This window comes from Coregonus clupeaformis, chromosome 1 (assembly GCF_020615455.1).
Source record: "Coregonus clupeaformis isolate EN_2021a chromosome 1, ASM2061545v1, whole genome shotgun sequence".
NCBI classification, from domain to species: Eukaryota; Metazoa; Chordata; class Actinopteri; order Salmoniformes; family Salmonidae; genus Coregonus; species Coregonus clupeaformis.
Window position 1 is genome coordinate 10,671,416 of NC_059192.1, and position 23,805 is coordinate 10,695,220.

General features: G+C 40.9%; 1 protein-coding gene across 1 annotated transcript in view; it reads left to right on the forward strand.

Moving 5' to 3' along the window:
• LOC121567583 (nuclear prelamin A recognition factor) overlaps positions 1-23,212 on the forward strand; it is a 97,668-nt gene extending 74,456 nt beyond the window's left edge. The window contains exons 8-11 of the mRNA XM_041877746.2: positions 19,429-19,498; positions 19,657-19,794; positions 21,631-21,788; positions 22,064-23,212. Coding sequence (XP_041733680.1) covers positions 19,429-19,498; positions 19,657-19,794; positions 21,631-21,788; positions 22,064-22,308 — 611 coding nt within the window. The 3' untranslated portion in view covers positions 22,309-23,212. The remainder of the gene's footprint in view (positions 1-19,428; positions 19,499-19,656; positions 19,795-21,630; positions 21,789-22,063) is intronic.
• Positions 23,213-23,805: the final 593 nt, after the last annotated feature.

Here is a 23,805-nt window from a genome sequence, read left to right on the forward strand (position 1 = left end):
TTGATTTTATTTTATTTGTATATTTAACCTATTCTTGACTCTGTGGTTCTTGCACTTGTTTGGGGAACAGGATTTCATTATTTTTATCTACATTTCTGCCTGAGAAATGACACCCTGATATAGTTCTGTGATCTGTGAAACAGTTCTGTTAATCACTGAGGCATTGTGTGTTTGTGTGTTCTTTTTCTTTAGAATTTTCAAATAAACTTGACGTGTTTTATGATTAATAGTGATGTTGTGCTTGTACTATTTTGGACACACTGTCCTCAGGCTCCAGCTTTATGTTGTATGTTGATCGTATTAAAACAAAGAAAACAATCTGAAGTTGTTGTTTTTAAGTTATATATACCATAATTTTTCCGGTCCGGCCCACTTGGGAATAGATTTTCCTCCATGTGGCCCCTGAGCTAAAATGAGTTTGACACCCCTGATATAGAGCTTGTTGTCTTGCATTTAATTATTATCTACAACAATAATGTACATTTCAGACATCACAGTACAGTCGTGGTCAAAAGTTTTGAGAATGACACAAGTATTGGTCTTCACAAAGTTCGCTGCTTCAGTGTTATGAGATACTATGGTATCATGTTAACCCGCTCCTCCGCACACTCCACTGGCTTCCAGTTGAGGCTCGCTTCTACTACAAGACCATGGTGCTTGCCTACGGAGCTGTGAGGGGAACGGCACCTCCTTACCTTCAGGCTCTGATCAGACCCTACACCCAAACGAGGGCACTACGTTCATCCACCTCTGGCCTGCTAGCCCCCTACCTCTACGGAAGCACAGTTCCCGCTCAGCCCAGTCAAAGCTATTCGCTGCTCTGGCACCCCAATGGTGGAACAAGGTTCCCCATGACGCCAGGACAGCAGAGTCACTGACCACCTTCCGGAGACACTTGAAACCCTACCTCTTTAACGAATACCTGGAATAGTATAAAAGTAATCAACATTTTTACATCTACAGTGTTAAATGTAACACTTAATGTGTATATGTGACCCATCAAAATAGTGTTATTAAACTAACACTGTTCAAAGTGTTGACCAACTAACACCGCTAGAGCATTGGTTCCCTAACACCATGGGCGTTGCAAATTCCGACTTTAATTAACACCTTATTAGAGATGATGCCGTTACCCTTTTTTAGTGTTAGGGAATAACGCAGTATTTTTGGTTGGTGTTGTTTTAACGCTGAACACTGAAAGCCCCAAGACATTTTTAACTCAAATACTTAGAGTAAGTTGAACCCAAAATCAATGAAAAGTAATTATTACTTAAAATGACTCCAAACTAAATGAGAAGTCAAATAAACAACAGTTATGCATGCTCTACTGCAGGTCGATTTTTGTGAATTGTTTGTAATATCTGTGTTTTTGCGAGTACATTGAGTGATTGATTGATTAATCTTATTGTTAACATATAGACTAATATGTTATTTAAATTGTGTTCTTACACTGGTACAGTCATGCCCTATGAGAGATGTACAACTGCGCATGTGCGAAAATAAAGAAAGGGCATTCCCCCCGTTCTGGTTAAAACACCAACGATGAACATGTGTGTTTATTCCTCCGTTAATGAAACCGGTATTCCTGTCCTGAAGATGACAGCAGAAACAGAGAGCCTGATGAAAAGGCAAAAGCGGCTCTTGAGCTTGTGCACACTGATTTGGCTGGCCCTATTGAGCCAGAGGCGAAAGATGGGTTCAGATATACTATAGCATTTACGGATGATTATTCAGGGCCAGTTTTTGTGTATTTCCTAAAAGCAAAGAGTGATACTGTAAAAGCTACTGAGAAGTTTATTGCTGATGTGGCCCCTTACGGGAAAATAAAGTGCGTCAGATAATGGCACAGAGTTCACAACTAACGAGTTCCAGTCACTGCTCAGTAAGAATGCCATAAGACATGAAACTTCAGCCCCCAAAATGGGACCGCTGAGAGAAATTGGAGAACACTGTTTGAAATGGCAAGATGCATGCTACTTGAGAGCAACCTACCAAAGAACTTGTGGACATATGCTGTAATGACTGCTGCAGTAATTCGCAATAGGTGTTACAATAAGCGTGTAGGACAGACTCCATACTACATGTTTACTGGGAGAAAGCCTGATCTTTCAAAGATGAAATAATTTGGATCTGTGTGCAATGCATACAGACAGAACAAGAAAAAGTTGGACTCAAGATGTGAAAAGGGTATTTTTGTCGGGTATGATAAAAATAGTCCAGCATACCTTGTCTACTACCCAGACACTGGAAAAGTTCTTAAAAACAGATTAGTCAAGTTCATTACAAAAGGTGTAGTCGAACGCCAAACTCAGACAGATTTGGAAATGAGTGATGATCTTCATGGGGAGAGATTTGAATCCCACATGCCAAAAGCCAAGATGGCAGATCAAAATTCCGAAGAGACACAAGATGTGCAAATCGAGACTTCAGATAGTCAGAGTCCACGCTATCCAGACAGAGCGAGGAAGAAGCCCCAGTACTTAAAAGACTATGAGTGTAAAGTGAAGTGTGATGACCTGATACCACCTAGTGTTGACTACTGCTACAGAGTAATGTGCAATGCACCACAAACCTTCAAAGAAGCAATGATTTCACCAAAATCTGAGATTTGGGCTACTGCTATGAAGGAGGAGATGGATTCCCTTAGGGAAAATGATACATTCACATTGACCACACTGCCAGAGGGTAAAAATGCAGTGGGGGGCAGGTGGGTCTATGCGGTCAAAAACAATTCAGATGAGACTGAGACATACAAGGCAAGATATGTTGCAAAGGGGTATAGTCAAGTGGCAGGAATAGACTATAAGGATACTTTTTCTCCAACTGCAAATATGACATCAGTACGCTGTTTGATGCAGCTAGCAGCTCAGTATGACTTAGAGTTACATCAGATGGATGTCAAAACAGCATATCTACATGCTCCTATTGACTGTGAAGTGTACATGGAGCAACCAGAGGGTTTTCAAGTCAGGTCAGATACAGGTGAGCAACTAGTCTGCAAACTGAACAAGTCACTGTACGGCCTGAAACAGTCAGGAAGGAACTGGAACAAAATGTTGCATGATCACCTTAGTGAAAATGGTTTTACACAGAACCCAGCTGATCACTGTGTTTATAACAAACAAACTGCAACAGAAAGGATCATTTTGATAATTTGGGTCGATGATCTAATTATCGCTGCTAGTGATAGTGACTCGCTCACAAGTGTAAAAGAAATGTTAAGTGAAAAATTTAAGATGAAAGATCTTGGGAGGCTTGGACATTTCCTAGGCATTGATTTTACACAAAGTGAAGGGAAAATAAAGATGAACCAAACAAGGTACATAACCAAGATACTGGAAAGGTTTGGTATGTCAGACTGTAAAACAAGGTCAACACCATGTGAACAAAAACAAAACTTTGATGGTGATGGTGAACCTATTGATTCAAAAAGGTATCGTGAAGTGATAGGCAGCTTGATATATGTGATGACATGTACAAGACCGGATATCAGTTGGATTGTCAGCAAGCTGTCACAATACCTATCAGAACCAAAAGAGCAACACTGGATAACAGCTAAACATGTGTTGAGGTACTTGAAGGGGACAATGAATCAGGAGTTGTGTTACAAAAAAGGGGGTGGAAAAACTCAACCTCATAGCATATAATGATGCTGATTGGGCAGCAGATCAAAGTGACAGACGAAGCATAACAGGGTATTGTTTTAGTTTAACTAAATGTGGACCTGTTATTTCATGGAGGTCTAAGAAGCAACCAACAGTAGCTTTATCTACATGTGAAGCAGAGTACATGGCACTGGCTGCTACTACACAAGAAAGTTTGTACCTTGTACAGTTATTGGGCGAGATGGATAGTGAGTGCCAATATGCACCAGTAACAATCTTTGAAGATAACCAAGGTGCAATTGCTCTGTCAAAGAACCCAGTATGTCGTCAGAGATGTAAACATGTCGACATCAGATATCATTTCATTCGATCTGCACTCAGTGATGGTAAAATAAGTATTGAATATTGTCCAACGGCAGACATGGTTGCAGATGTTTTGACTAAACCTGTAACGAAGTTCAAAAATGAAACATTATTGGGTTATATGTTTGGAATATAAACTGACATTTGTGAGATGTATAACTGTAAGCTAAATGTGTTGATAAAGTTAGGTTGAATACGACAGTATAAGAGCAAGTGGGGGTGTTAACATATAGACTAATATGTTATTAAATTGTGTTCTTACACTGGTACAGTCATGCCCTATGAGAGATGTACAACTGCGCATGTGCGAAAATAAAGAAAGGGCATTCCCCTCGTTCTGGATAAAACACCAACGATGAACATGTGTGTTTATTCCTCCGTTAAGTAAACCGGTATTCCTGTCCTGAAGATGACAGCACCAACACTTATGCTACACAAAGATTTAAAAAAAAAAAATCTAAACTAATCATTTAGTTTTGTGCACCCTTACTGAAATGGTTGTTCCGGTTTAAATGGCTTAGTCATTATGAATGCAGGTTGCGGATGAGAAAAAACTATTCTAACTCTGGCTGGATTCCAATAGGAATAACACATCACTTTGCAAGCCTGCATAATGTGACTTGCAGGTAAGTAAGTAAGCATTTCACTGTAAGGTCTACCTACACCTGTTGTATTTGGCGCATGTGAAAAATACACAATTTCATTTCAGGTAGGGTTGCAAAATGTTGATTAATTTTCCAAGAAACCCTACAAACAGGATTTTTTTATCTGGGAATTTTGCAACCTTATTTACAGGCCTGACATGGCCTGTAAAACATGAGTGTCAGGCCAATGGTGATGTTACGTTTCATACCATGCTCTGAGGCATGCGTCAAAATCGCTAAGTAGCTATCTTCGAAGCAGTGCGCCGATACGTGTATCACTTTATCAGAAGCTTCGCTTGATCAGTTGCTTTTTCAAACTGTGTGTTACAAAATGCGATATCTCACTGATTTCGCCGTGGTTCCGGTGCTTTCTTTGACTCTACTGACCTCTACTGGACACCGTACTTTCAAATATAGTTCGGATTTTGTATATAAAGTTTCACCTGACCTGTTGTTTATCAGGTAGAGAACATTTACATTTTAGTCATTTAGCAGACGCTCTTATCCAGAGCGACTTACAGTTAGTGAATACATATTTTTTTTATACTGGCCCCCCGTGGGAATCGAACCCACAACCCTGGCATTGCAAACGCCATGCTCTATCAATTGAGCTACATCCCTGCCGGCCATTCCCTCCCCTATCTGTAGCCCCGTGAAATCCGCCAAATCAAGCTCAATAACTCAATGCATGCATACACTCCTATTGAATATGCATACCTGTATTGTGAGTAGGCCTATGCCATCTTTAAAATGTTAACCAGTTTAAAATTACCCTTATGTTGGTAAAAAAACAAAGTTACATGTATTGTTTGATTGATGCATACATGGCTGATCTCATCATCACATTTTTCAAATTGAATGATGCTGAATATCAGCCTAAAAGAAGTGCTAGTAGGCTAGTCGTTGTCAAGAAGTCAAGTTTTATGACAGAAGCATGTGAAACGTCACGTGTGCTTCAGGAGGAATCTTCAACAATGCAGATCTTCAATCAATTTGATTACCTACAATTTGAAAGTTTGGCCAACATACCACAATAGAGTTTTACATGGGTCTCCCATTTACTGCATCACAACAACTATATGAATTAGAGATAGGACGTGTTCATCAAAAGACTTTCCAAGATTTATCACACTTTGGAAAAAGTTAATGGGAATCTCTGAATCGAACTCTAAATGCTATTGCCTATACTTACCATATAGTAAGGAACTAAATCCATGGCATCAAACTGTTGTCTTACTCAAGTAGAGTTTGATTACAGAAGAAATCTAGAACTAATTTAGGCTTATTTGATTAACAATCAAAGAAAAATCTGGGATATTTCTAATCACTTACAACCATTTTCCTCAGCACCCATCCACATTACCTCGGCAAAGGTTACCCTGAATGATTCATCTATTTATATATTTAGAATCTTATTTATTTATATATTTATATATATATATATATATATATATATATATATATATATTTTTTTTTTTAATAGGTGGAAAATCCCACTCCTTCAGTTATTTTGTGGTTTTATTGAACAGATAGGACAGGAAAGGTCAGAGTTGAAGGGTTGTGGGTCGGTAAATGTGTGTCGGGGTCGGTCAGGGGCACTAACCATTAGACAACACTGCTTTCTCCATTTTGATCACGTTTCCAAATCCCACGATCATTCCTCATTCTGGTGCGCTTGCATTAAGTATCGCTGTATAGGATGTTTGACTTCGCAAAAGTTTCTGTGAAGTTATCATTAGTGTTTTGAGAATTGTTTTTATAAATATGATTAATCTCAGGACACAGAGTATATTAAAATCGACCAAACAAGGCCAAAAAATAAAAATAATTACATCAACCAGAGAATTCAGCTTCTTGACCTAAAACGATTTACTTCTGTAGCTGCAGTTCTGACATTCGTCAACAGTCTTTAAAAGAGCCAAGGGCTTAATGTCATCAAGTCACTCACTGTACCTGCAAGCAACCTAGCATGTCTGCTCACTGCAACGACACGGAGTGTGACCATATCAAATGGACTAATAGGTTTCTGGTGCAGGCCTCTCCAACCCTGTTCCTGGAGAGCTACCGCCCTGTAGGTTTACACCAGGGCTCTCCAACCCTGTTCCTGGAGAGCTACCCTCCTGTAGGTTTACACCAGGGCTCTCCAACCCTGTTCCTGGAGAGCTACCCTCCTGTAGGTTTACACCAGGGCTCTCCAACCCTGTTCCTGGAGAGCTACTCTACTGTAGGTTTACACCAGGGCTCTCCAACCCTGTTCCTGGAGAGCTACCCTCCTGTAGGTTTACACCAGGGCTCTCCAACCCTGTTCCTGGAGAGCTACCCTCCTGTAGGTTTACACCAGGACTCTCCAACCCTGTTCCTGGAGAGCTACCCTCCTGTAGGTTTACACCAGGACTCTCCAACCCTGTTCCTGGAGAGCTACCCTCCTGTAGGTTTACACCAGGACTCTCCAACCCTGTTCCTGGAGAGCCACCCTCCTGTAGGTTTACACCAGGACTCTCCAACCCTGTTCCTGGAGAGCTACCCTCCTGTAGGTTTACACCAGGACTCTCCAACCCTGTTCCTGGAGAGCTACCCTCCTGTAGGTTTACACCAGGACTCTCCAACCCTAATCTAGTACACCTGATTAGCTGTTTGATAAGATGTGAAAGACTACAGGATGGTAACTCTAAGGGCATGTTTAGGAGCATTGACCACCACCTATACAGGGCCGGGTCCTACGAGTAGAAACATTCAGGAATGTGAGGGAGTAAGGTCAAATCCTGTTAAAGACACACTATTTAGAAAATTGTTTTGTGAAACCACACTTTCTGCACTGTTGTTCAAATAATTTGTTTTATTTAGTATAGTATAAACTTCTGTCTTAAGCATCCTAAATAATGGCATAGATTACGTTTTTGAAAAAGAGTCAACTTGAAGGCAAAAAATGGAAGCATGATGTAAGATGCGATCCTGGTATTCCAACTGATTATAGGTCAACAACTTACAACTTAACAACATCTCATTCCAAAATCATGGGCATTAATATGGAGTTGGTCCCCCCCTTTGTTGTTATAACAGCCTCCACTCTTCTGGGAAGGCTTTCCACTAGATGTTGGAACATTGCTGTTGGGACTTGCTTGCAATCAGCCACAAGAGCATTGGTGAGGTCGGGCACTGATGTACGGTGATTAGGCCTGGCTTGCAGTCAGTGTTTAAATTCATCCCAAAGGTGTTCGATGGGGTTGAGGGTCAGGGCTCTGTGCAGGCCAGTCAAGTTCTTCCACAGCGATCTCAATAAACCATCTAGTGGAAAGCCTTCCCGGAAGAGTGGAGGCTGTTATAGCAGCAAACTCTACAGTGAGGGAAAAAAGTATTTGATCCCCTGCTGATTTGAACATTTGCCCACTGACAAAAAAAATGATCAGTCTATAATTTTAATGGTAGGTTTGTTTGAACAGTGAGAGACAACAACAAAATCCAGAAAAACGCATGTCAAAAATGTTATAAATTGATTTGCATTTTTTAATGAGGGAAATAAGTATTTGACCCCTCTGCAAAACATGACTTAGTACTTGGTGGCAAAACCCTTGTTGGCAATCACAGAGGTCAGACGTTTCTTGTAGTTGGCCACCAGTTTTGCACACATCTTAGGAGTGATTTTGTCCCACTCCTCTTTGCAGATCTTCTCCAAGTCATTAAGGTTTCGAGGCTGACGTTTGGCAACTCGAACCTTCAGCTCCCTCCACAGATTTTCTATGGGATTAAGGTCTGGAGACTGGCTAGGCCACTCCAGGACCTTAATGTGCTCCTTCTTGAGCCACTCCTTTGTTGCCTTGGCCGTGTGTTTTGGGTCATTGTCATGCTGGAATATCCATCCACGACCCATTTTCAATGCCCTGGCTGAGGGAAGGAGGTTCTCACCCAAGATGTGACGGTACATGGCCCCGTCCATCGTCCCTTTGATGCGGTGATGTTGTCCTGTCCCCTTAGCAGAAAAACACCCCCAAACCATAATGTTTCCACCTCCATGTTTGACGATGGGGATGGTGTTCTTGGGGTCATAGGCAGCATTCCTCCTCCTCCAAACACGGCGAGTTGAGTTGATGCCAAAGAGCTCGATTTTGGTCTCATCTGACCACAACACTTTCAGCCAGTTCTCCTCTGAATCATTCAGATGTTCATTGGCAAACTTCAGATGGGCCTGTATATGTGCTTTCTTGACCAGGGGGACCTTGCGGACGCTGCAGGATGTCAGTCCTTCACGGCGTAGTGTGTTACCAATTGTTTTCTTGGTGACTATGGTCCCAGCTGCCTTGAGATAATTGAGAAGATCCTCCCTTGTAGTTCTGGGCTGATTCCTCACCGTTCTCATAATCATTGCAACTCTACGAGGTGAGATCTTGCATGGACCCCCAGGCCGAGGGATATTGACAGTTATTTTGTGTTTCTTCCATTTGCGAATAATCGCACCAACTGTTGTCACCTTCTCACCAAGCTGCTTGGCGATGGTCTTGTAGCCCATTCCAGCCTTGTGTAGGTCTACAATCTTGTCCCTGATATCCTTGGATAGCTCTTTGGTCTTGGCCATGGTGGAGAGTTTGGAATCGGATTGATTGATTGCTTCTGTGGACAGGTGTCTTTTATACAGGTAACAAACTGAGATTAGGAGCACTCCCTTTAAGAGTGTGCTCCTAATCTCAGTTTATTACCTGTATAAAAGACACTTGGGAGACAGAAGTCTTTCTGATTGAGAGGGGGTCAAATACTTATTTCCCTCATTAAAATGCAAATCAATTTATAACATTTTTGACATGCGTTTTTCTGGATTTTTTTGTTGTTATTCTGTCTCTCACTGTTCAAATAAACCTACCATTAAAATTACAGACTGATCTTTTCTTTGTCAGTGGGCAAACGTACAAAATCAGCAGGGGATCAAATACTTTTTTCCCTCACTGTATCTATCCTCTCTACCTCTATATCTATATATATCCGCTCTACCTCTATATCTATATATATCCTCTCTACCTCTATATCTATATCTATCCTCTCTACCTCTATATCTATATCTATCCTCTCTACCTCTATATCTATATATATCCTCTCTACCTCTATATCTATATATATCCTCTCTACCTCTATATATATATCCTCTCTATATCTATATATATCCTCTGTACCTCTATCTATATATATTCTCTCTACCTCTATATCTATCCTCTCTACCTCTATATCTATATCTATCATCTCTACCTCTATATCTATATCTATCCTCTCTACCTCTATATCTATATATATCCTCTCTACCTCTATATCTATATATATCCTCTCTACCTCTATATCTATATATATCCTCTCTACCTCTATATTTATATATATCCTCTCTATATCTATATATATATATATCCTCTCTACCTCTATATCTACAGTGGGGGGGAAAAGGTATTTAGTCAGCCACCAATTGTGCAAGTTCTCCCACTTAAAAAGATGAGAGAGGCCTGTAATTTTCATCATAGGTACACGTCAACTATGACAGACAAAATGAGAAGAAAAAAAATCCAGAAAATCACATTGTAGGATTTTTAATGAATTTATTTGCAAATTATGGTGGAAAATAAGTATTTGGTCAATAACAAAAGTTTCTCAATACTTTGTTATATACCCTTTGTTGGCAATGACACAGGTCAAACGTTTTCTGTAAGTCTTCACAAGGTTTTCACACACTGTTGCTGGTATTTTGGCCCATTCCTCCATGCAGATCTCCTCTAGAGCAGTGATGTTTTGGGGCTGTCGCTGGGCAACACGGACTTTCAACTCCCCTCCAAAGATTTTCTATGGGGTTGAGATCTGGAGACTGGCTAGGCCACTCCAGGACCTTGAAATGCTTCTTACGAAGCCACTCCTTCGTTGCCCGGGCGGTGTGTTTGGGATCATTGTCATGCTGAAAGACCCAGCCACGTTTCATCTTCAATGCCCTTGCTGATGGAAGGAGGTTTTCACTCAAAATCTCACGATACATGGCCCCATTCATTCTTTCCTTTACACGGATCAGTCGTCCTGGTCCCTTTGCAGAAAAACAGCCCCAAAGCATAATGTTTCCACCCCCATGCTTCACAGTAGGTATGGTGTTCTTTGGATGCAACTCAGCATTCTTTGTCCTCCAAACACGACGAGTTGAGTTTTTACCAAAAAGTTCTATTTTGGTTTCATCTGACCATATGACATTCTCCCAATCCTCTTCTGGATCATCCAAATGCACTCTAGCAAACTTCAGACGGGCCTGGACATGTACTGGCTTAAGCAGGGGGACACGTCTGGCACTGCAGGATTTGAGTCCCTGGCGGCGTAGTGTGTTACTGATGGTAGGCTTTGTTACTTTGGTCCCAGCTCTCTGCAGGTCATTCACTAGGTCCCCCTGTGTGGTTCTGGGATTTTTGCTCACCGTTCTTGTGATCATTTTGACCCCACGGGGTGTGATCTTGCGTGGAGCCCCAGATCGAGGGAGATTATCAGTATGTCTTCCATTTCCTAATAATTGCTCCCACAGTTGATTTCTTCAAACCAAGCTCCTTACCTATTGCAGATTGTCTTCCCAGCCTGGTGCAGGTCTACAATTTGGTTTCTGGTGTCCTTTGACAGCTCTTTGGTCTTGGCCATAGTGGAGTTTGGAGTGTGACTGTTTGAGGTTGTGGACAGGTGTCTTTTATACTGATAACAAGTTCAAACAGGTGCCATTAATACGGGTAACGAGTGGAGGACAGAGGAGCCTCTTAAAGAAGAAGTTACAGGTCTGTGAGTGCCAGAAATCTTGCTTGTTTGTAGGTGACCAAATACTTATTTTCCACCATAATTTGCAAATAAATTCATTAAAAATCCTACAATGTGATTTTCTGGAGAAAAAAATTCTCAATTTGTCTGTCATAGTTGACGTGTACCTATGATGAAAATTACAGGCCTCTCTCATCTTTGTAAGTGGGAGAACTTGCACAATTGGTGGCTGACTAAATACTTTTTTTCCCCACTGTATATATATCCTCTCGACCTCTCTATCTATATCTATTCTCTCTACCTCTCTATCTACCTCTATCCTCTCGACCTCTATATCTATATATATATATCCTCTCTACCTCTATATCTATATATATCCTCTCTACCTCTATCTATATCTATCCTCTCTACCTCTATATCTATATCTATCCTCTCTACCTCTATATCTATATATATATATATCCTCTCTACCTCTATATCTATATATATCCTCTCTACCTCTATATCTATATATATCCTCTCTACCTCTATATCTATATATATCCTCTCTACCTCTATATCTATATCTATCCTCTCTACCTCTATATCTATATATATCCTCTCTACCTCTATCTATATCTATCCTCTCTATATCTATATCTATCCTCTCTACCTCTCTATCTATATCTATCCTCTCTACCTCTATCTATATCTATCCTCTCTACCTCTATATCTATATATATATCCTCTCTACCTCTATATCTATATACAGTGGGGAGAACAAGTATTTGATACACTGCTGATTTTGCAGGTTTTCCTACTTACAAAGCATTTAGAGGTCTGTAATTTTTATCATAGGTACACTTCAACTGTGAGAGACGGAATCTAAAACAAAAATCCAGAAAATCACATTGTATTATTTTTAAGTAATTAATATGCATTTTATTGCATGACATAAGTATTTGATACATCAGAAAAGCAGAACTTAATATTTGGTACAGAAACCTTTGTTTGCAATTACAGAGATCATACGTTTCCTGTAGGTCTTGACCAGGTTTGCACACACTACAGCAGGGATTTTGGCCCACTCCTCCATACAGACCTTCTCCAGATCCTTCAGGTTTCGGGGCTGTCGCTGGGCAATACGGACTTTCAGCTCCCTCCAAAGATGTTCTATTGGGTTCAGGTCTGGAGACTGGCTAGGCCACTCCAGGACCTTGAGATGCTTCTTACGGAGCCACTCCTTAGTTGCCCAGGCTGTGTGTTTCGGGTCGTTGTCATGCTGGAAGACCCAGCCACGACCCATCTTCAATGCTCTTACTGAGGGAAGGAGGTTGTTGGCCAAGATCTCGCGATACATGGCCTCATCCATCCTCCCCTCAATATGGTGCAGTCGTCCTGTCCCCTTTGCAGAAAAGCATCCCCAAAGAATTATGTTTCCACCTCCATGCTTCACGGTTGGGATGGTGTTCTTGGAGTTGTACTCATCCTTCTTCTTCCTCCAAACAGACCAAAAAGCTCTATTTTTGTCTCATCAGACCACATGACCTTCTCCCATTCCTCCTCTGGATCATCCAGATGGTCATTGGCAAACTTCAGACGGGCCTGGACATGCGCTGGCTTGAGCAGGGGGACCTTGCGTGCGCTGCAGGATTTTAATCCATGACGGCGTAGTGTGTTACTAATGGTTTTCTTTGAGACTGTGGTCCCAGCTCTCGTCAGGTGATTGATCAGGTCCTGCCGTGTAGTTCTGGGCTGATCCCTCACCTTCCTCATGATCATTGATGCCCCACGAGGTGAGATCTTGCACGGAGCCCCAGACCGAGGTTGATTGACCGTCATCTTGAACTTCTTCCATTTTCTAATAATTGCGCCAACAGTTGTTGCCTTCTCACCAAGCTGCTTTCCTATTGTCCTGTAGCCCATCCCAGCCTTGTGCAGGTCTACAATTTTATCCCTGATGTCCTTACACAGCTCTCTGGTCTTGGCCATTGTGGAAGGTTGGAGTCTGTTTGATTGAGTGTGTGGCAGGTGTCTTTTATACAGGTAACGAGTTCTAACAGGTGCAGTTAATACAGGTAATGAGTGGAGAACAGGAGGGCTTCTTAAAGAAAAACTAACAGGTCTGTGAGAGCCAGAATTCTTACTGGTTGGTAGGTGATCAAATACTTATGTCATGCAATAAAATGCAAATTAATTACTTAAATCATACAATGTGATTTTCTGGATTTTTGTTTTAGATTCCGTCTCTCACAGTTGAAGTGTACCTATGATAAAAATTACAGACCTCTACATGCTTTGTAAGTAGGAAAACCTGCAAAATCGGCAGTGTATCAAATACTTGTTCTCCCCACTGTATATCCTCTCTACCTCTATCCTCTCTACCTCTATCTATATAATCTCTATAGCTATCCTCTCTACCTCTATCTATATAATCTCTATAGCTATCCTCTCTACCTCTATCTATATAATCTCTATAGCTATCCTCTCTACCTGTATATCCTATCTTGCTCTATATCTATCCTTTCTAGCTCTGTCTATCCTCTCTACAGTCGTATGAAAAAGTTTGGGCACCCCTGACAATTTCCATGATTTCCATTTATAAATAATTGGGTGTTTGGATCAGCAATTTCATTTTGATCTATCAAATAACTGATGGACACAGTAATATGTCAGTAGTGAAATGAGGTTTATTGGATTAACAGAAAATGTGCAATATGCATCAAAACGAAATTAGACAGGTGCATACATTTGGGCACCCCAACAGAAAAATCACATCAATATTTAGTAGAGCCTCTTTTTGCTAAAAGAACAGCCTTTAGATGCTTCCTATAGCCTTTAATGAGTGTCTGGATTCTGGATGAAGGTATTTTGGACCATTCCTCCTTACAAAACATCTCCAGTTCAGTTAGGTTTGATGGTTGCCGAGCATGGACAGGCCGCTTCAAATCATCCCACAGATTCTCAATGATATTCAGGTCTGGGGACTGGGATGACCATTCCAGAACATTGTACTTGTTCCTCTGCATCAATGCCCGGGTAGATTTTGAGCAGTGTTTTGGTTCGTTGTCTTGTTGAAATATCCAGCCCCGGCGTAACTTCAACTTTGTGACTGATTCTTCAACATTATTCCCAAGAATCTGCTGATATTGAGTGGAATCCATGCGACCCTCAACTTTAACAAGATTCCCAGTACCGGCACTGGCCACACAGCCCCACAGCATGATGGAACCCCCACCAAATTTTACTGTGGGTAGCAAGTGTTTTTCTTGGAACGCTGTGTTCTTTTGCCCGCCATGCATAACGCCCCTTGTTATGATCAAATAACTCAAGCTTTGTTTCATCAGTCCACAGCACCTTATTCCAAAATGAAGCTGGCTTGTCCAAATGTGCGTTTGCATACCTCAAGCGACTCTACTCTGTTTGTGGCGCGTGTGCAGAAAAGCCTTCTTCCGCATCACTCTCCCATACAGCTTCTTCTTGTGCAAAGTGCACTGAATTGTTGAACGATGCACAGTGACACCATCTGCAGCAAGATGATGTTGTAGGTCTTTGGAGGTGGTCTGTGGGCTGTTTTTGACTGTTCTCACCATCCTTCGCCTTTGCCTCTCAGATATTTTACTTGGCCTGCCACTTCTGGCCTTAACAAGAACTGTGCCTGTGGTCTTCCATTTCCTCACTATGTTCCTCACAGTGGACACTGACAGCTTACATCTCTGCGATAGCTTTTTTGTAGCCTTCCCCTAAACCATAATGTTGAACAATCTTTGTTTTCAGGTCATTTGAGAGTTGTTTTGAGGCCCCCATGTTGCCACTCTTCAGAGGAGAGTCAAAGAGAACAACAACTTGCAATTGGCCACCTTAAATACCCTTTCTCATGATTGGATGCACTTGTCTATGAAGTTCAAGGCTTAAAGAGCTCACCAAACCAATTGTGTGTTCCAATTAATCAGTGCTAAGTAGTTACAGGTATTCAAATCAACAGAATGACAAGGGTGCCGAAATCTTTGCATAGCTTATTTTTCACATCTGATTTAATTTCATACAACTTAATATTGCTACACTAAAAATCTTTGTCTGGACAATACCCCAGTACTCAGTTTTTATTAGAAAATGAATGGCATGCCACTGTGATCATTTTCTGTGACGACAGAGTAAATTATTATGCAGACAAACTTTTTCATACGACTGTACCTCTATCTATCCTCTGTAGCGCTATATATATCCTCTCTACCTCTATATCTATTTATATATATATATATATATATATCCTCTCTACCTCTATATCTATATATATCCTCATTACCTCTATATCTATATATATCCTCTCTACCTCTATATCTATATATATATATCCTCTCTACCTCTATATTTATATATATATATATATCCTCTCTACCTCTATATCTATATATATATCCTCTCTACCTCTATATCTATATATATATATCCTCTCTACCTCTATATCTATATATATCCTCTCTACCTCTATATCTATATATATCCTCTCTACCTCTATATCTATATATATCCTCTCTACCTCTATATCTATATCTATCCTCTCTACCTCTATATCTATATATATCCTCATTACCTCTATATCTATATATATCCTCTCTATATCTATATATATATATATATATCCTCTCTACCTCTATATCTATATATATATATATATATCCTCTCTACCTCTATATCTATATATATCCTCATTACCTCTATATCTATATATATCCTCTCTACCTCTATATCTATATATATATATCCTCTCTACCTCTATATTTATATATATATATATATCCTCTCTACCTCTATATCTATATATATATATCCTCTCTACCTCTATATCTATATATATATATATCCTCTCTACCTCTATATCTATATATATCCTCTCTACCTCTATATCTATATATATCCTCTCTACCTCTATATCTATATATATCCTCTCTACCTCTATATCTATATATATATATCCTCTCTACCTCTATATCTATATATATCCTCTCTACCTCTATCTATATATATCCTCTCTACCTCTATATCTATATCTATCCTCTCTACCTCTATATCTATATATATCCTCTCTACCTCTATATATATATATACAGGTAAAAGTCAGTAAATTAGAATATTTTGAAAAACTTGATTTATTTCAGTAATTGCATTCAAAAGGTGTAACTTGTACATTATATTTATTCATTGCACACAGACTGATGCATTCAAATGTTTATTTCATTTAATTTTGATGATTTGAAGTGGCAACAAATGAAAATCCAAAATTCCGTGTGTCACAAAATTAGAATATTACTTAAGGCTAATACAAAAAAGGGATTTTTTAGAAATGTTGGCCAACTGAAAAGTATGAAAATGAAAAATATGAGCATGTACAATACTCAATACTTGGTTGGAGCTCCTTTTGCCTCAATTACTGCATTAATGCGGCGTGGCATGGAGTCGATGAGTTTCTGGCACTGCTCAGGTGTTATGAGAGCCCAGGTTGCTCTGATAGTGGCCTTCAACTCTTCTGCGTTGTTGGGTCTGGCATTCTGCATCTTCCTTTTCACAATACCCCACAGATTTTCTATGGGGCTAAGGTCAGGGAGTTGGCTGGCCAATTTAGAACAGAAATACCATGGTCCGTAAACCAGGCACGGGTAGATTTTGCGCTGTGTGCAGGCGCCAAGTCCTGTTGGAACCTGAAATCTCCATCTCCATAGAGCAGGTCAGCAGCAGGAAGCATGAAGTGCTCTAAAACTTGCTGGTAGACGGCTGCGTTGACCCTGGATCTCAGGAAACAGAGTGGACCGACACCAGCAGATGACATGGCACCCCAAACCATCACTGATGGTGGAAACTTTACACTAGACTTCAGGCAACGTGGATCCTGTGCCTCTCCTGTCTTCCTCCAGACTCTGGGACCTCGATTTCCAAAGGAAATGCAAAATTTGCTTTCGTCAGAAAACATGACTTTAGACCACTCAGCAGCAGTCCAGCTCTTTTTTTCCTTAGCCCAGGTGAGACGCTTTTCGCGCTGTTTCTTGGTCAACAGTGGCTTGACACGAGGTATGCGGCAGTTGAAACCCATGTCTTTCAAGCGTCTCTTGGTGGTGGATCTTGAAGCCCTGACTCCAGCAGCTGTCCACTCCTTGTGAATCTCCCCCACATTTTTGAATGGTTTTTTTTCACAATCTTGACTAGGGCGCGGTGATCCCTATCGCTTGTACACTTTTTCTGACCACAGTTTTTCCTTCCCTTTGCCTCTCTATTAATGTGTTTGGACACAGAGCTCTGAGAACAGCCAGCCTCTTCTGCAATAACCTTTTGTGTCTTTCCCTCCTTGTGCAATGTGTCGATGGTCGCCTTTTGGACAGCTGTCAAATCTGAAGTGTTCCCCATGTTTGTGTAGGCTTCAGAACTGGACTGAGAGACCATTTAAAGCCCTTTGCAGGTGTTTTGAGTTAATCAGCTGATTAGTTTGTGGCACCAGGTGTCTTCAAAATGTAACCCTTACACAATATTCTAATTTTGTGACACACGGAATTTTGGATTTTCATTTGTTGCCACTTCAAATCATCAAAATTAAATGAAATAAACATTTGAATGCATCAGTCTGTGTGCAATGAATAAATATAATGTACAAGTTACACCTTTTGAATGCAATTACTGAAATAAATCAAGTTTTTCAAAATATTCTAATTTACTGACTTTTACCTGTGTGTGTGTATATATATATATATATATATATATATATATATATATATATCCTCTCTACCTCTATCTATATATATCCTCTCTACCTCTATATCTATATATATCCTCTCTACCTCTATATCTATATATATCCTCTCTACCTCTATATCTATATATATCCTCTCTACCTCTATATATATATCTATCCTCTCTACCTCTATATATATATCTATCCTCTCTACCTCTATATCTATATATATCCTCTCTACCTCTATATCTATATATATCCTCTCTACCTCTATATCTATATATATCCTCTCTACCTCTATATCTATATCTATCCTCTCTACCTCTATATATATCCTCTCTACCTCTATATCTATATCTATCCTCTCTACCTCTATATCTATATATATCCTCTCTACCTCTATATCTATATATATATCCTCTCTACCTCTATACAGTGCCGTGAAAAAGTATTTGCCCCTTTCTGATTTTCTATATTTTTGATACTGAATGTTATTAGATCTTCAACCAAAACCTAATATTAGATAAAGGGAACATGAGTGAAGAAATAACTCAACAATGACATACTTATTTCATTTATTTCATAAACAAAGTTATGCAACACCAAATGCCCCTGTGTGAAAAAGTAATTGCCCCCTTACACTCAATAACTTGTTGTGCCACCTTTAGCTGCAATGACTCCAACCAAACGCTTCCTGTAGTGGTAGATCAGTCTCTCAAGTCGCTGTGGGGGAATTTTGGCCCACTCTTCCATGCAGAACTGCTGTAACTCAGTGACATTTGTGGGTTTTCAAGCCTGAACTGCTTGTTTCAAGTCCTGTCATCTCACTTGGGATTTGGTCTGGACTTTGACTAGGCCATTCCAAAACTTGTTGCTAGATTTGTTGCTTTTTAGCCCTTTTCATGTAGACTTGTGTGTTTTGGATAATTGTCTGGCTGCATGACCCAGCTGCACTTCAGCTTCAGCTCACAGATGGATGTCCTGACATTCTCCTGTAGATTTCTCTGATACAAGGCAGAATTCATGGTTCCTTCTATTAAGGCAAGTCATCCAGGACCTGAGGCAGCAAATCATCCCCAAACCATCACACTACCACCACCATGCTTGACCGTTGGAATGAGGTTCTTACTGTGGAATGCGGTGTTTGGTTTCACTAGGGATAATGGGACCCATGTCGTCCAAAAAGTTAGACTTTTGACTCATCTGTTCATAGAACATTCTTCCAAGGTGCTTCCAGGTGCTTTTTGGCAAACTTGAGTCAACTTTTTGGACGAGATGGGTCCCAATTATGTCTGAAGAAAACCAAACACTGCATTCCATATAAGTTGTCTGTTGTTATAGTGTGAGACTGAATCCGTGTGTGTCCCAGGGGAGGTGTTCCTCCTGATGGAACGGATGAAGATGTCATTAGCAGACCTGGACGTCCCTCTAGACAACGTGTGAGTGTTTCCCTGTTCACTGGGCTCTTACCAGGAAGTGTTTGTCGGTGCTGAATGCGAGGCTCATTGCTCGGTGATGTGTGTACGTGAGTGTGTTTCTGTCCGTTAGGCTCAGCTACTCAGATTGTGGAATTGTCCTCTATTTCTCTCCATGTTAGGCTGGGTGAGGCGGGGGACCCAGCCTTGGTGAGACATGAGGGCAGAGGATCGGAGGGCTTCCTGGAACACGTCTTCAAATACGCTGCTGCGGAACTGTTTGGTCTGGATGTAGACGAGATCACGTACAAGACTCTCAGGTGAGGAGGGGAGAGAGGGATGATGGGGAGAGAGAGTAAGATAGATAGAAGACCTTGAAATGAGAAAGAGGGAAGGATGAGCGCAGACCTTGGTTCAAATACACGTCTATTTGATTATTATTTTTATTGAAATACACATTTTCTGTGTATTTTTAGATAATGTGGCCCGAATCACTTAGTATTTTCAAATACTTTCCTGTAAATGGCCTACTATTTTGAAAGTATTTCCAAATGCATGATTTAAAATACCAAAACATACCTGGGCCCGTATCCACAAAGCGTCTCGGAATAGAAAATTGGTCATAAGTGCTGACAATAGAGACCTTTTACTCTTATGGGTCAAAATAAAAGCTGTGCATGAAGCCTCTTCAGTTATAAGAGTCACTCCTAGTCAACAGATATTTACGGCACCTCATGAGCTGTCCTAACCAGTTAAGAGTTACCAGCAGGTGTCTTGATAAAAGAAAATTGCAGTGAGTCAGTGATTCCTGCGTTACATGCAATTGCTCATCAACCCATAAATAATCTGGCCGTAACAGTATCTCTTGCACTTTTGACAATATCACAAGGGCTATTTCACATGATATGCCTAAATACTTATAACCACTAGGCTAATAAATAAACACGTTTTTCTTTAGATTATTTAATTACCTACTTCATGTTATTTCAAGTTATCCATTTGGAACGCAACATCACGTTGTTTAAAGAATATCTATAAATTGGGCATGCCTATAAATTGGGCAATTGAAGGCATCTATAGTGTTAACTTTGATAGTGTTACATGAAAATGACAGATCTTTCAAAACATTGTATGCAGCGTTATATTCAACATTATAAACTGGGTGGTTCGAGCCCTGAATGATGATTGGCAGACAGCCGTGGTGTATCAGACCATATACCACGGGTATGACAAAACATTGGTTTTTACTGCTCTAATTACCTTGGTAACCAGTTTATAATAGCAATACGTCACCTCAGGGGTTTGTGGTATATGGCCAATATACCACGGCTAAGGGCTGTATCCAGGCACTCCGTGATGCGTCGTACATAAGAACAGCCCTTAGCTGTGCTATATTGGCCATATACCACAAAACCCAGAGGTGACTTATTGCTTCATTATTGGCAAGTGACTTGATGCCTACTGTGCCCAAAGCGATATAGAGTTGTTAAATGGGCGTGACGACGAGTGTGTTGATAACGGTAATATTGTGAAAATTCCGCTTTTAACAAAAAAGGTTATACGTGGTAACATATTAGGCAAAGTGATATCAAACGTTTTACCATTACAACATTTGATGTACAGTCACATTCAGTGTGGTTGTCTGGATCGTGCTATAGAGAGTTCACAGCTGGCGATGCCTCATCATGATTGGTTATTCCCCATCATTTGCGACAATGTCAATGCGTGTCGTCACTGTCTTTCCTTACCAGCTGAGATAGACTTTTATCAGTCGATTTTACTCCTGGCTCAGAGTTTGGGAATTTTTGTTATTCTTAAAACAGGTTTTAACAGGATTCCTAGGACCTTTTCTGAGATGCTTTGTAGATAGGGCCCTTGTCCAAATGCATGGGAGTATATAAATATATGTATAAATACAGTTTATTTGAGTATTTTCAAATACATGCCAATATTCACTTGTGTGGTCAAAAATATCAGAATACTTACCAAATGTCTTTGAAAGTAATTGAAATACCCTAAATAGTATTTGAACTCAGGAGAGGGAAGGATGAGAGCAGAGCAGGGTAGAAAATAGGGTAGAGGAAGCAGGCTGTAAAAGAGGGAATGAATTATTTAAATATCCGATCTTCATCTCTCCCCCTGCCTCCCTCCTCTAGGAACCGTGACTTCCAGGAGGTGTGTCTGGAGCGGGATGGGGAGGTGCTGCTGCAGTTTGCATCCGTCTATGGCTTCAGGAACATCCAGACCCTGGTCCACCGCATGAGGACAGGACGCATCCCCTACCAACTGGTGGAGGTGCTCTCCTGCCCCGGAGGTAAGTCACATCTACTTCCTGGTCCTGGTTTGGTTTTGGGTAAATGTGACCAGGCAACTGTGAACCTGTTTGTGTTAGAAATTCTTGAGGCTGTCAGTGAATCTAAATCCTCAAAGGTGTGAGTGTAAAAAAACGAACTGGATGTAGAAACTAGAAAAGTGATTTAGTGTGATCTTTTATTTTATACTTTGTTTGCCCTCCGTTCTCCCCCCCTCTCTCCCTCTCCCCCCTCTCTCTCCCCCTCTCCCCCCCTCCCTCTCTCTCTCTCCCCCCAGGCTGTGTGAGTGGTCGTGGGCAGGCGGAGGGAGAGACAGTGGGTCGGGTGGACAAGGCCTTGGTTCAGCAGATGGAAGAGGCCTACAGCAGTCTACCAGTCAGGCTACCTGACACCAACCCTGTCCTACGCACACTCTACCAGGACTGGCTGGAGGGACAGGATTCAACGCACACCAACACACTCCTACACACACAGTACACACAGCAGACCCCCAGCCAGACACAGACACACATACAGTGGTGACACACACACACACCTCTCGTACACGCACACACACACAGAAACTCAAACACACCTCAACATCCAAAAGCCCAATCAATGTAAGGGGTATCTGGACCTTGGGGGTATCACTGACCCTCTGTCTTTTAAGTAGCTCTGCAGTGGTTCCCATGGGTACCATTGTATAGGCGGGGAGGGCCAGAGGGCCTGGATGTTGTTTGTGTTCCTTTGCACCCTGCCTAAAGAATCAAGTCTGGAAAAGACCCATATATCCCAGACTTGATTCTGAACTTCCTTCAATCAACCAGAAGGTGGTGCTGTTATTCCATCTAATTAACTGCTCTAGACTGCTGTGGAGGCTGGTCCACTGTGCTTTCACAATGGAGGGGCAACCCCGGTGCCAAATATATGTGCTATGTTCCAGAGTGTCCAATGGGAAAACAATTTATCTGCCAGCAATAACCCTGAAAGGAATAATATTCGATCCAAGTGGATGGAAAACTATCAAACAAACTGGGTCAAGCCTGTAAGTAGGACAAGAAGTATTCTTAGTAGTGTTGCATTTCATAGGGGGAGAAAGATCCAAACCATTCAAGTAAAACCATTTGTACTTGTTTCAACTGTGAAATGTACACGTTGTTTTGTCTCCTGCGATTCCAAAATGCTAAATGATCAATCAATCACTAATAATGCTGGTAGTGCTGTTGTAGCTACCATTTGCAATGCATGTGTTCATCCATGTCATAAAGCACTGGAATTATCTTGGCTATATAATTTGTAAGTCGCTCTGGATAAGAGCGTCTGCTAAATGACGTAAATGTAAATGTATATGATGACCATTTGAGTTACCCCTATTGGCCAGTTTATTAGGTTCACCACCCCGTTCACAAAAATGGTTCGCTCCTTCAGACAGTGAGTCACGTGGCCTTGGCTTGCTATATAAAGCAGGCAGACGGGCATCGAGGGTTTCAGTTACTGTTCGATTGAACGTTAGAATGGGCCAAAGGAGTGACCTAAGCGACTTTGAGCGTGGTATGATTGCTGGTGCCAGGCACACCGAATCCAGTATCTCTGAAATGGCAGCCCTCCTGGGATTTCCACGCATGGTTTTATTAACACTTCCTGCCCAAGATGCAGTAAACTCGATTAATGATGAAGAATTTGTAGTACTGATTAAAATGTAGCATAGTGAAAACTAAGTACATGTTTATTTCCTTTCTTCCAGGACTGATGGAATGTCCGCTACCAAGTTTTTAATTTGCATGTTTATCAATGATTCTGTATCTCTCCCTTTGAAATGCTTTCTGAGGCAGGTGCCTTGGGAGTTAGTATAAAGGTACCTGAATCCGGCTGTTAAAGGAGCCCCAAATTAATTAAGGCCATTTTGTTTGTTTTTCCCCTACGTGTTTATACTGTGTTTGATTTATTGTGTGGGGTCTTTTTATTTTGGTTCTAGTGGGTTTATCACAGGTTAGACAGGATGCAATTTAAAGGGCACACATGACATTTTCTGAAGTATTT